The 13,989-nt window shown below is 39.4% G+C and overlaps 1 protein-coding gene across 1 annotated transcript in view; it reads left to right on the top strand.

The window, feature by feature from the left end:
- Positions 1 to 332: 332 nt before the first annotated feature.
- Positions 333 to 13,989, top strand: part of wdr11 (WD repeat domain 11) — a 38,258-nt gene continuing 24,601 nt past the window's right edge. Inside the window, exons 1-10 of the mRNA XM_028423345.1 lie at positions 333 to 525; positions 1,438 to 1,549; positions 2,637 to 2,790; positions 3,010 to 3,183; positions 3,430 to 3,631; positions 6,348 to 6,513; positions 8,448 to 8,550; positions 9,017 to 9,215; positions 10,024 to 10,124; positions 11,936 to 12,112. Coding sequence (XP_028279146.1) covers positions 440 to 525; positions 1,438 to 1,549; positions 2,637 to 2,790; positions 3,010 to 3,183; positions 3,430 to 3,631; positions 6,348 to 6,513; positions 8,448 to 8,550; positions 9,017 to 9,215; positions 10,024 to 10,124; positions 11,936 to 12,112 — 1,474 coding nt within the window. The 5' untranslated portion in view covers positions 333 to 439. The remainder of the gene's footprint in view (positions 526 to 1,437; positions 1,550 to 2,636; positions 2,791 to 3,009; positions 3,184 to 3,429; positions 3,632 to 6,347; positions 6,514 to 8,447; positions 8,551 to 9,016; positions 9,216 to 10,023; positions 10,125 to 11,935; positions 12,113 to 13,989) is intronic.

Below are 13,989 nucleotides of genomic sequence, written 5' to 3'. Positions count from 1 at the left end.
GTCTTTTTGAAAATAACCAAATAAAAAAATTATATAGCATAAAAATCAGGTAAGGGTGCTCTGGATTTGCATGTTCGTTGTTATATGTCAACACATATTGATTAAAGATGTGCAAATGTTAGTTTCTCAGGTAGGAACAGATACAAATTTTTAATTTGATTTGATTAAGTTAAAAAGCATTTGTAGACATTTTTTATATTTTATTTTATTTTTTTTTTTACATTTTTTTAATATATAAACTTTTGTTTCCGCATTGACGAACACGAGATGTCAGCCATGGAACCTTGTTGCGGTACGTTGTGTTTCCACACGGCACGTCTTTAAGAAACACCGCTTCACTTCCTGTTTGATTCATAACACAGCCGATCCATTCAAGCTAATTTGTTTTAGCAGCTTTTAGTAGATAAATGTTAACGTAGTATAAATACGTTTACCAACAATGATTCCTTACACTGTCAACATCAAACTCGCTGCTCGGACGTTGACTGGCACTCTCAATTTGCAGAATAAAACCGCTGTTGATTGGTGAGTACCGCATCTCTGCCGCTAGCATAACTAGCTGGTTAATTTAGCCCAGATGTGTTCGTTGTTGACAGTTAGCGACACCGAATTGTTATTTGCACAGAAAGGGTGTCACAGAAGTGTTTGCTTTCATTTGTGCCTACTAGACTTTCGGCGTTAACAGCCGCTGATAATATAGTTATTTTTTTCTCTAAAAACATAAATATGCAGGGACTCTAGTGTCATGTGACATTTTGCTGGGCCTGGTGAGCTTCATATCTTTCATAGCAGCTGCTGTGTCACATCAGTTAAACTATGACAGTTCAATGTAACAAATCTGTTTAAATGAATAGGAATGCACAGTCTCTAGTTTTGAAACCACATAAATTGGCCACAGTTTTATTCTTGTTATTGTATTTGATTAAAAACTATACATGATTTGCTGGATAATTTTGCAGATAGACAACATATGCGTTAGATAAAGGTAACTGGTCACTTGGTGTTTAAACATTTACATCTTATGTGTTTATTTGCCCAGGAGAAGTCATACATTTTTTTACGCTTTAATTAGTTTTAGATGCCACTCACATGCAGTAAGATGTTGTCTGCACACTGAAAGCTAGTTAAATATAGAAAGGTGTGAAGCGCAGGAAATTGTAATATACAGCATATCCTGTTTTCATGTAAACTACATTTGCAGGAGTTGGTGTTAAAACTAGTGAACTGGAAGCATAACTTTCTTGCATGGGTAATAATAATTCCTCCTGTGGTTTTGTGCATCACCTTTAACTCAGTCTAGGACTCAAAGACAATTACTTTTGCTCTGTAGTGGAAAGGACACCTGGTCCCCCCCTTACACTTGACTCCACTCTCAGGTTCCTGTTTGTTGTTAACTCTCATCTGCCTCTTGTTCTGTCTGGCTTTGATGCCCTGTAGGGGTTGGCAGGGCCTGATAGCTCAGGGATGTCACTCCAGTATTCTCATAATCGACCCAAAGACGGCCCAGACCATCCAGGTGCTGGAGAGACACAAAGCGAATGTAGTTAAGGTGAGTTTTATAGGTAAATGCTCATATTTCATCTATAGTCTATAATATGACTACAGCCTTACAGACACGTTGGTGGTGTTGGTGTAGGTTAAAAGCAGAGTTGGAACTCTGCTCCCAACAAAATAGAAGGCGATATCTGTCAGCAAGTTGAACTGTTGAAGCAAACCGATCCCTACACTACCAAAAATAAATAGCTAACAACAAAGTGGAGATTATTTTTAAATGTTAGCATTGCAGCAATTAAGTCTGACACTTGTGACAACTTTTTTTCCTTGTATATTTACAAAGTGTTTATTTAACATCCACTTGATAAAAGCAAAAACCGACTCTTGCCTTCTGGTGCACTTTAAATCAGAGTATGTATCTGTGAAGTATGGCTTGTAAGCCTTAGATGTCTTTCCTGCATGTATACTGCAGTGTTTTGTTTATGTCAAGGATGTTCTGACTTTGTGAAATGGTAAGACTAATATTTATATTTATTTCCTTGCATTAATGTTGCATCATTTAACCTTGAGATACGTTTTTCAGCTTTGCTTCACTGACAGTAAGCAAACAGTACTGATAAAGATTGATTCTGCATTGATGGGGAGTCATATTGTGTGTGTGTTTCTGTGTGTGTACATATGTGTGTTTTTGTAGAAAGGTAAATAATAGGCAATAAATTGTACAGTCATTATCAGTGTCTGTGGCCCATCTGAGGCTTTCATTCTTCACTCTAAAGCACTTTAATCTTGTAAGGCACCGCAGCCGTGGCAGCAGGCCATTCCTCACCAAGTAGCCACAGAAAAGAGCACAAATGCACAGACATAATCAATTATTTAAACACCCCCTCGCACATAGTCATTTATCCTTTTAAGTATCAAACTTGCATTGGCTGCATTTCGGAGGTACGTGTTTTATGCTTGGCATGTGTCTTATTTGTGTTGTTTTCTGTGTCTTTCTTCCCGATGTGTGTATACATATACATATCTTCTATTTCAGATTGTTACTACCAGCCTCTGTTGTTGCCTTTCTGACAAACTTTCTGTTGACATATGTATTATTTCCATAGCCTGCCAGCTATTCAGTTAGTATTTTATGTTGATAGGTCAAATGGTCCAGGGAAAATTACTACCACAACTTGAGCTCGCCCTACTGTCTGCGGCTGGCCTCAGGAGATGCCTCAGGGAAGATCATTGTGTGGGATGTGGTTAGCGGGACTGCCCATTGTGAGATCCAGGAACACTCCAAACCAATTCAGGGTAAGACCAGTCTTGTAGGTCTTAATTGTGTAGTTGTCAGCTCACTACAGGAATAGGAAACAATCCTGGCAGTCCTGCCAAGAAGAAACCGCAAGCAGTCACAGTTTTGTTGACTATTTGTTTTCATTTAGATGCTGTTACTGCCACTCCTGCTGGTGCACACTACGCTTCCATCCTCTTCATTCCCACATTTCTCTGTCTCATCCTCTTTCTCTACAGATTTAGAGTGGTTATGGAATCAGGATGCGTCTCGTGATCTCCTTTTAGCCGTGCACCCTCCCAACTACATTGTTCTGTGGAATGGAGACACTGGCACCAAGCTGTGGAAGAAGAGCTATGCGGAGAACATCCTGTCCTTTTCTTTTGACCCATTTGATCCTTCCAACATGGCATGTAGGTGAACCAAGGGCAGCCTTTCAGGCACTTATTCTCTTATGTTGTAGTCATCTAAACATCATAATATATCCTCTGTATGTCTAAATAAAGCATATCAGATACTTCATGTTCTATTATGCCTTCAACTGAACCTTTTTTAATGCAGATGCAATATGCTGACTGAATGTCAACAGTTTGTCAAGCTCTTTATCAAGCAGCTTTATCAAGCATTTATAATGGTTTTCCTTTCTTTTTTCCTTGCAGTGCTGACCAGTGAAGGAATAGTCTTTATCACAGACTTTTCACACTCCAAACCACCAGGCAGTGCAGGCAAAAAGGTCTACATTGCCAGCCCACATGCAAGCCCGGCACATACTAAACCTGCCCCTGTCGCTGCTCCAGCCCCAACTGGTGCCAAGAAGGCTCTGAACAAGGTCAAAGTGCTCATCACAAATGAAAAACCCACGTAAGAGCTGATTATATTTCTCTTTCACAAATTCAGATGTTTTACGCACACAATGTTTGTGATAATCAGATGATAATTTCACTGTAAAAGTGACAGTATGAGTAGGACTTTTTGAGTGGCTGCTCCAAGTCAGGAAGACATATTTTCACATTCTGCTGAAGCAATTCCTTGTTCTCAATGAGGTGATATTTTTTTTAATTTGATGGTTGAAGGATTGAAGGTCATTGTGACCTTACTGTAATAACTAAACACACATTCACACTCAAATGTTTTACCCTAAATGCTGACTTCATCCTGACATCTTCATGTGATGCTTATTATTATTTTTAAGTCATGAAGTTCCTCAAAGCTGACACTACGTTTATCATATGAGATTGGACAGACTGGAATTTAACTGCATCTTGGTGCAGACGGCATGCAGCTGTGAGGTGGTAATTCTTGTTTATGTTTTCTGTAGTCACAGACCACAGATTCCAAAATAAATGCACCTTTCCATTACATGGATGGGCTACTTTTATGATGTAGCAGTGAAATTCCTCATTAAGCTTAGATATGTTAATAAATCATGTCAAGGATGCAGGGGGAAAAAAAAGTACCCAATCATTTGGCAGATTTGTTACTTCAATCGAAAACACAGTCTGATTCAACTTGGCATAGTTTACACTACACAAAGTAATCAAAGTTGTTGTTTTTATGTCATTAAGTGATCTCTTTTAAGTTTTTGTAAGGCATTAATTTACAAAAAGTTCTCACTGATTAGGAACCAAAGACTTGTTTGATGTGCTGGCAGCTTCCTGCCTGAGTATTTCTGACTGTCATAGTGCTTATTTATAGCAGCAGCACTCGAGTATCTCTGTCCACCCACATAAACGACTCTAATGACAAACACTCCATTAATCTTACTTGTCTTTATTGTTTCTTGGCTCTCTTGTCCTGTGTGTGTCAGTTTTTGTGTTATCGGTATAAGTGCCTCACTTTTCATTCAGTGCGTCTTTGTGCCAGGATTTGGGGTGTTCATCATGTCCAGTATTACAGTTTCTCTCTTGTGCATGGCCTTTCAGGGGCTGATGGATGAGGAATTTGCTCTCATACAACATTATCAAAAACTCATTGCAGAGCACTGAATCATGCACATTGTTGTCTCATCAGGTAGCTATTAATCTAGGTGTTGTTGTCATCAGAGATCTGGTCCCTTTATCACATCTGTCATGAAACAGCTTTCTGTCCACCACTGGCGTTTTTATAAACATGAATATAAAATAGGCAATTTTTCACATGTCAAAATTATTTATCCATTTCATATTAATAGACCTTATTTACGGAAATATTAAAGATTTAATGTCAAAAGATTTCAGCCCCACTTTATTTTGCTATTCTTGTGGTTACCATACATAATTTATGCCTCACTCTGTCTTGCCTGTGTGAAGTTTTGTGAATTTATTCTACATTGGCTAGACTTCAGAAGCTCAAGCTTCTAGCTACATGTATTATAAACACTGTATTTGACTTTCACTTCTTTTGGGTTAATTACTGTTTTTCTTAAACAAAATAAGCTTCATTACGACTTTGGTCCTCGGTGATAGCTTGTTGTGCTGTCAAGCACACTTGGGAAGACTCCGTTTGCACATGTGCACAGACAGAGATGTGTGATCTGCTGACTGCTGTTTGCCTTCACTCACAGCAAAGAGAAAGAGAGACTGTGATGCTCTGTTAATAGGTCTGCTGAATATTTTAAGGGACCTTTTCGTTTCCTTTTTTTTGTCTCTTTTTTTCTAACTAAGGATCTGTGGCTGTCTTTTTGCATCACACATACAGAAGTCTTTTTTACTGCTGGTATCTGATGTTGAACCTTTTTTTTTTCTGGCCCTATCTTTTCCTTGCCAGACTCCAGTAAGCTAGTAACAGTGTGATTTAGCTCCATAACTCCTAAAGGTTCCACTATTGAGTCCATTTTATTCGTTCCTCTTTCCCCAGATGATAATAATCTCTATCGTGTTATAACGTTTGTCTCCTTTATTTGATCTCACCATGACCTAGAGGAATGAAGCTGTTGGAATGAGTTTTAGCCAGGGACCTGCTCATAGATTCTGTGAAAATTCACTCTTCATTCCTTCTTATTGAACTGCTAAATGTTTGTGACTGCTTTGTTGTCATGTGGAGAAATCCGTCCTGGCTGCTGCCATGGATAATATTCTTTATCTTTGATTTAAACATGAAGTTGCTGCAAAAAAAAGACCTGCTTTAAATTCTGGAGCTCCCCCAAAAACTATAAAGAAAACTCTGTCTGACACTTTGAATAGCTGCTTAATTCATCAACCTTCCGTCATTACACCAAATTCAATTTTAACTTTTCCCGTGGTTTGCCTGTGACCAGCACATAATAACTACCCCACTCAGCCTTCTATAAAGGAAGATATGATCAAGTTGGTGTCAGAGAGGAGCTTTTGTTAAGCTTGTTTTAAGGCTTTCAAATCCATCATGACACTGGTATACATAATATTTGCATATCTCATTTGCATATGTTGCTGTTACAGAAGAGTAGCATTACATCTTTCATTAAGCCTGACTGGCTGTGCAGCCTCTTATCTAGCCCTTCATTTTCAGTGATTGCAGTTTACATTTTTCCCTCTTCAGACATGTTGTGTGTGCAGAATGAGGAAGATTTTCCTAGTTTCTTTTCTCACTACTGCCTCTCCTCTGCTCTGTCATGCTGTAGTGCGGAGGCGGTGACGCTGAACGATTGTCTGCAGCTGTCTTACCTGCCGTCTAAGAGGAACCACATGCTGCTGCTATATCCCAGAGAAATCCTAATACTGGACTTGGAACTCAGTCAGACAGTGGGTGTGGTGGCCATCGAGCGCTCTGGGGTGCCCTTCATTCAGGTAAAGGCACTGGCTGCACACATCTACAGCAAATTTTGTGTGATGTAATTCTCTATAGCCTCAATAGACACACAGTTCTTGTATGAATTTACCACCACACATTTTTCTTTAATGTAATTACCATCAGATCTCAGTCTAGTAGGTCAACACTCAACAGTGCTGCGTAGTCAAACCTATGCATGGGTCTAATTGAAATTTGTTGCATACGGTACTTGGGAATTGTGACCCAATAAATAAACCAAATTATGAGATTCCAAACAATGCCCTTGGGTTGGTTGAGGTAAAATGAAAGGATATTGCTCCAACATGCTTCGCACATTAATATTTTTCCCTCCCCTTAAATGAACCCATTGCACAGTTTCTAGTATTATTGCACAACTTGCAGAGCTTTAACAAAATCTGTCTGTTTTTATGGATGATTCTTCCAGAAAGCCAATTCCCCCTGCCTACTTGCCCAGAATGAAAAAGTTCTCTACTTTTCTCCCCCCCTTCTCTGTGCTCACCTCAACAAGGTGTGACGGCTACACAGCAGGGCCAGGCAGTCCTCAGCTGCAGACTACGTATCGCCTGACTTCTTATTCCTCTGTGTAGTCACAATCAGTGACAAGGTTGACCTTTAGGTGCCAATTCCCCTTTTCTAGAGTCTGGATTTCTAATTGGAAATTGATGAATGCTGTGGGGGTATTACACAGAGGATTTGTCACAGCTGCAGAGCCAGTAATTGAACAGAAACCCTCTTTAATGTTGCTCTGTTCACTCGGCTTTTTTTCCCCTAACTCTGTGTCCGGTTGTGACCATTGTGGTAGCTTGTCATTACAGGGAGTACATTTTAAGTGGTGCTTGTATTGCATTTGAAATATCGAATGACTTTTGTCCTTGAATTTTATGCCTGAAGGTGTATGCTTCAACAGTTCACTGTTTATCTCTAAAGTCAGTTGACATGTTCTGTATGTGTGAAGTAATGCTCCATTGTTCATATTATCACACTCTCATAAATCATACTTTCTTTGTGGTGTCAGCTCTGCTTTTAATACATATATCTACGGTTAAACAACTCAAAGGTGGCAAACCGGCAGTCTTTGTAGTCAAGGAGTGAGTTGGAAAGTCACAGGGGAAGCAGAAAGGGTATTTCTCAGCTGCCCTAACTCTGTTTGGCCAACGCCTCCCCTCTCTAAGTGTTATAAAGTGCTTGTCACACAGCCAATTTGCATGAATGATGAAACAGCTTAGCAAAGGTCCACAATGGCGTATGGGGCCTCCACCGTCAGGTTTGGCAGATGCACAAGAAGGAGTTACCAGATTATGACATGTCGCCCACAGTGACTCTACCTCATAGTGGAAATGTGCAGTTACAGAAGGTGCTGGTGTACCTCAAAGGTCCTAAACTGCTGCAGGTTTTGGCGTTACTGCCTAAAGGCAGAGGATAAAGGAGTGTTTACTGCACCCCCAAAAAGGTTGTAGCCAGAGGCGAAGGAAATTCACAACCACCAAAATGATCAAATAGAATAACGCTAGTTTGATCTGCAGAACATGAACCTCAATACATATAGTTTACATTATAGCAATATGTTTTGAAATAAATATTTGTTGCTCATTTAATTTATTATCAGTCAGAGGAGGGAAAAGCAACAGATTACTGACAAATTATGCATACTGTAGTTCATTATCACCTCACAAAGCCACAGTCTAAAGGATTTTAAACAGTGGCTTCAGATTAAACTGAAATATGGAACAGTCTGATTCAATTTAGCGTAGTTTACATCTGTTTTTTCTAAATGTAAAAAATTACACTTGTACATATTGATATGATGCGTGAACAGAGGGATTGGCATATGGATGCAGCGTTTAAATGCCAACTGTTCAGCCGACTCTCTCAGATGGAAGTATTGAGCATGAATTCAACATCATGAAAACACTCTCTTCCTTGTGCTCAGGTGATTCCCTGCGCTCAGCGGGACGCCCTCTACTGTCTCCACGAAAACGGTTGTATCACGCTTCGAGTGTGTCGCTCCACCGCCGCTCCAGAGGAAGCAGCAGGTATGAGACCTTTTCACAGGGGTGTACACTTTCACTTTCACTTTCACAGAGACTTCTACGCACTTATCTCTTCTACACACTTGTCTCTTTCTATTCATTTTTCTTTTTTTCTGTTTTTCAGTATGTCTCGTGTATTCATTACTTGCATATTTCTGTCTTCTTTTATCTTCTTAAATCCCTTCTGCTATTGTATCTCTCTACCTAGCTCCTCTATTTTTTTTAAAATTAATTGTTCCCATTGTAATATACTTGCCTTCTTTTTCCTGTCTCTATTCCATCTACACAATCTCAGATTTTTATTTTTGCCATGTCTAAGCTCGCTCCCCTCTGTATTTTGTACTTTAATTGTATTTAATGTAACTGGACATCTCTGGCAAAAGAATTCTTTCCAGGTTTAATAAAGTTTTATCTTATCCTATCTTCACACATTTACCAGTCTCCTCCAATTCCCTTCTCCCTCCCTTAGACCCAGAACAGAGTGTCCAGGAGCTTGTGTATGACCTTCGTTCTCAATGTGATGCCATCCGAGTCACCAAAACAGTCCGCCCATATCGAATGGTGATCTGCCCTGTCAACGAAAACAACGCTGCACTCATGGTCAGCGATGGTAGAGCCATGCTGTGGGAGCTCAAAGCCCACACTGGCAAGGCTGCAGCCAATCCTAGGTACCCACACACACACACACACACAAACAATTCTACAAATTGCAGTTTTGAAGTTGGTGACTGATAAGGCAGGGAGAGGTTATGGTTAAAAGTTTGACTACCTCGGAAGGTGAATTTAACTGACTTTAAATTACATAATCCTCTGACCTAAATTTAGTCTTCTTAGTGACAGGCTCAGGAGGGGGTTGCAGAGAGTTTGGGTACAGTTGATGAGCTCCCTTGCTGCTGTCGAAGAGACAATTTGTATGTCACTTAAGTTGGCTTCCTGTGTGAGTTCTGTCAGCTTGTGAGCAAACCAATTTAATCAAAACAAGCAACAGAAATCTGTAGCGCTAAATAAAAGAGCGGAGACATGTCTTGATTGAATTGCTTGAGGTTTTTGAGGTTTTCTGATGGGTTGGCTTTTTATTTCAGATGCAAGATTTTGTTTTACACTGCTATAAATTGATTTTTTTTTTAATACTAAAAAACATTTTTATGCTGATAGAAATTCTAATTCTCTGTGAGACCCTATCACCCTAGACCATATTGTATCCATCTCTATCATAGTTTACATCTTTCAGGAAAATAATTTTTTTTTCATTTCTGCTTTTTATTGAGCAGCATCTAATCAATTAGAGAAATCAGTACATCATCATGTAGGAATACTGCTGTTGCCAAGTGGGTCGGTAATTTATTAAAAAGCAGATCACATTCATCATTTTGCAAAAGCATTTATCACACAAGCACAATCACTTGGTGTCAATAATGAATGTGTGCCATGCTTTCAGAATCATTTTTAGTAATAAATTGTCTCTCTCTCTGTCAGCTCCGGTCTGTCGCCGCTCTACTCCCCTGTGTCATTCTGTGGAGCTCCACTGGGTCCAAACCAGAAAAAGATTCAAGATCTGTCTCTCAACACTATGATTGGTATGTCTATATGCACGCACGCACGCACGCACGCACGCACGCACGCACGCACGCACGCACGCACGCACACACACACACACACACACACACACACACACACACACACTATGTGACTATGGTTCAGTTCATAGGTAAAATGTCACATTGCTTGTTTGAAAATCTTCCCTCTCCACAGTGAAGGATGACTTTCATTTCTTGAAAGAAAAAGTGAAAACTCAAAAGAATGAAGGAACCATTGTTTGTGTGTACGTTCATGTGTGAGTGTTTGCGTCAGGCCTTTTATTGTACCTCTGTGTGGGCCTCAGGGCATCCCTTCAGTTTTCGCTTTAATCTACTACTCCTGGTTTTGCCTCTGTTTACTACCGGGTCAGCATCATTCCCCAGTCTGAGCAGCGCCGCACAAAAACTCCCATGGGCTCTTCTGACTTTTAATTTTTTTCCTTTGTCACCTTATCTTTAGGCTCATGATGTGTTTCCATGCATGTCCATTCTTCTTCTGCACCCTATCTTTCTCCCCCCTTGTTTTTGCCTGTAGATTTATTTCAGTCCTTTACGCTTGCAACATGTCTTTGAGCCGTGCATTTCTGTGGTTGCATGTACATACATTCCTTTCATGAGCACAATATCTTAAAATGATCTTTGACCCCCCATATGTAACACTTGCAGTCAGCAGTGGGCTTTATGAAGCTTGAGCACTAGAGGTTATGCTGGATTAGGGCAATACAATTTTGCTTTCCCATTCCACACACAGACTGGCTCCAGCTACTGCCTGGAGCAGAGGCTCTGTCTGACGTTTGCTGACTGAAGCTTTTATTATGAGGAAATGTCAATGACATGATGGCTACTAAAACTGCATACTGTTTTTTTTTATTTGGTAGATATGTTATTGTATATATGCTTTTTAAACATTTAGTGTGTGTTTGTTTGGAATGACATTCTCATTTCATTTTATGAAATGTTTAGAATAGCTATTGTGGGGCCAAGTGAAATTCTCAGCTAGTGCCAGTTGTGACCATAAGTTTGTTGTACCTTCAGAGAATTCCCTATAGCTCTGCACTGAATGCACAAAAGCATGTGATGGCCCATTTATATGTTTAAAAAAACTGTTTGTTTGTTTGTGGAGCGCATGGCCATTACCTTAGTATAAATAGGTTATTTTTTAAGTCTTTTAAAATATACAATATTTAAGGCTGTGGCTTAAGTATTTCTGATTATTTCAGTTTTTAGATAGGATCTTTGGTGTTTTCATAGGAGCAATAATGGGCTCTCTCACCACTGGCAGGTAGAATTCCAAGAAAAAAAATGTTGGCACTGTTTCAGCGCTAAAAAAAGCTTCTAACATGTCTTATTGTGTCTGCCTGAGGTACAGTGACACTGTGCCACAGTACTCGATCGAGGTTGTTTTACATCTACATGAAATGAGGACACTCATGTATACGTAGACTCATTTAGACAGGTACCAGGAGCTAAATTGGGATGTTTTTCATTTCTTGATGTTATTGTTGTTATGTCAGCCAGCTTCAGATGTAGGTTGTGTCTCGACTTGTTTTTCATCTGCTTCTGTTTGTTTCTTTATCTTTGTTTCGTATATTAATTTAGTTTGCATCAAAGTAGCTGCTTGAACTGAAGCTTCACCCACAAAAACACAAAATATTGTGAAACACAGCACACAAAGCTAAAATGAACCTGCAATGCAATGTAAACTGTGAATAAGATTTTTTTCAGATTTTTTTCCTTTTTGACTTAGTAATGAAAAAAAGTTTTGGCTGTAACATTTTTGTAATATAAGATTTTGTGTGTTTTTTTTGTAGGTCAGACATTGATAGCTGGTGAGACTCCTCCTCCATCATCCAACCAACAGGAGGTCCAATTAAAGTTCCTTCTTACTGGACTGCTGTCTGGCCTCCCACTGCCGCCATTTGCCATCCGCATGTGTCCACCTCTGACAACCAAAAACATCAACCACTACCAGCCCCTGCTAGCTATAGGTATGTAAAAAAAAACAGTATTTACACTCTTGACTCTTTGTGGGGAAAAAGGTCACCACCACTGGCAGGATTGATGGGATATTCATGAAACAAGAAATTTGACTCCACTCAGTATTGCTGTATGTCATTATGTTATGTCTTGGTGGGCCAAATTGATTGAAAAAGAAACATAATCAATAGTTCATCCAACATATTTAATGAACAGCTGATTATTGACTCACTTTATTTAAATTGGTTTCTACGGTTGTAACGTCCAACATGCCCCTAAGCTGTTTGTAGTTCTGCACAGGATACTGATTGGCCTCATCTGAACTTTTGTTCACCCTCAAGCACATGTGATCTCATGGCTTGATAAATCTTATGAAAATCTGAATGCCTGCAGAGAAATCTTTTCATTATAAACTAGTTGACTGTTGTTGCAAGAATATTTAACGAATGTTGAATGAATGATGTACACAGACTGTACATACAAGTGTTTGAAAAACGTGTCACTGGTCAGCGTCTCCTTTGTGTTGCGATAGCTTAGATATCAAGGTTCTGATATTTCCCGAGCGTGCCACTGTTTTGTGTTTGTGTTGGTTATACAAACATGACTTTAGTTATTAAAATCTGTTAAACTGGATTCAACTTTGGTTGCCATGGAAATCATCTCTATCAAACCTTTGTGAGTGACCTTCATGAAGACACCAATTTACCTGCAGAAGCTCATTATACGCACTTTAACTGTTAAAAACATGTTTTATTCTGCCGTTTTAATTGAAGTGGACGGTCTGTAGTGTAGAGGAGATGCCATTAATGATGCATTCAAAGGGCACTTCTTCTATGCATAACACTGCATTGAAATAGTTACACTGTTTTTGTGGGAAGAGTTGAGGCTCTTGGGAAATCAGCTCTTTCACACTGGAGGAACAGTGGTAGTTTGGATTTATGACATGTAGATCAGTGGAGCAATTTTGCTTTAAAAGTTTTTTTTCTTGCCACAGTAATGATGCATAAAATTATGGAAGCCTCAATAAGATATTAAGAGCAGAATTGCATTTGTTGTGTATGCATTTTTCCCCCCTTTGTATGTGAGTGCATGTCTGCATATCTAGACACACACCGAATTCCATTTAAAGCCCCGGCACTGCCGGTGTCTCCCCAGCGTGGAAAACCTTCAGTTTAGTTGTCAAGCTGAAAAATGGGTTGCACTCAGTCCCTGGACATATCCCAAATAAATTAATCAAACCACAAAGATACATTGCCTCCTTCAGGTCCTCAGACAAGCAGATGAATAATAACACCTTCAACCTACACGTCTTACACCTGTTTTCACTTGGTCACTTATATGCATCATGTACCCAAAGGTGGGACGCGGAGATTTCTTAAGTTCACCGCACATTATTACTTATTATGCCTGGAATACTTCCAAAAGACCTAAAGGGACGAGCATTGCTGCTTTGTTTATCTTTGTTTGTCTTTTTTAAGTCAAAAGGCTTCTTTGTCCAAAACAACATAGATCACAGTGATCATATTTTAAAGTCAGCCATCATTTCAAAAATGCCTTTTAATCAGAGAGTAATTTTGTGTTGTTGTTTTTCCTTTTTTCCACTTGATATTGTCTCTGGAGCAAGTGCACTAGCAGCCCATCATGCTGCAGATGGTGTGGGGTTGACTCGGCACAGCTGGTTCCCAGTGGTGTTCTGAATCTAAAACTAGAACAGGGCGATTAAATTTTCTCTGCACATCGTTTGGAAAGTGCCCCCAGTGATCTTGCAGTCTCAAGTAGTTAAACTGTCTCTAGCTACATAATTGAAATGTGCCTTTTGTTCTGTGTCCTGTGAATTAGTTTGTGAATAGAAAGTTTGAAGGACTGGCAAAATACTTTATCTTTATTC

The sequence above is a fragment of the Parambassis ranga genome, chromosome 15, assembly GCF_900634625.1.
Source record: "Parambassis ranga chromosome 15, fParRan2.1, whole genome shotgun sequence".
Taxonomy (NCBI): Eukaryota; Metazoa; Chordata; class Actinopteri; family Ambassidae; genus Parambassis; species Parambassis ranga.
Note: the sequence above shows the minus strand (reverse complement) of the source record. Positions and strands in the feature narration are given on the sequence as shown.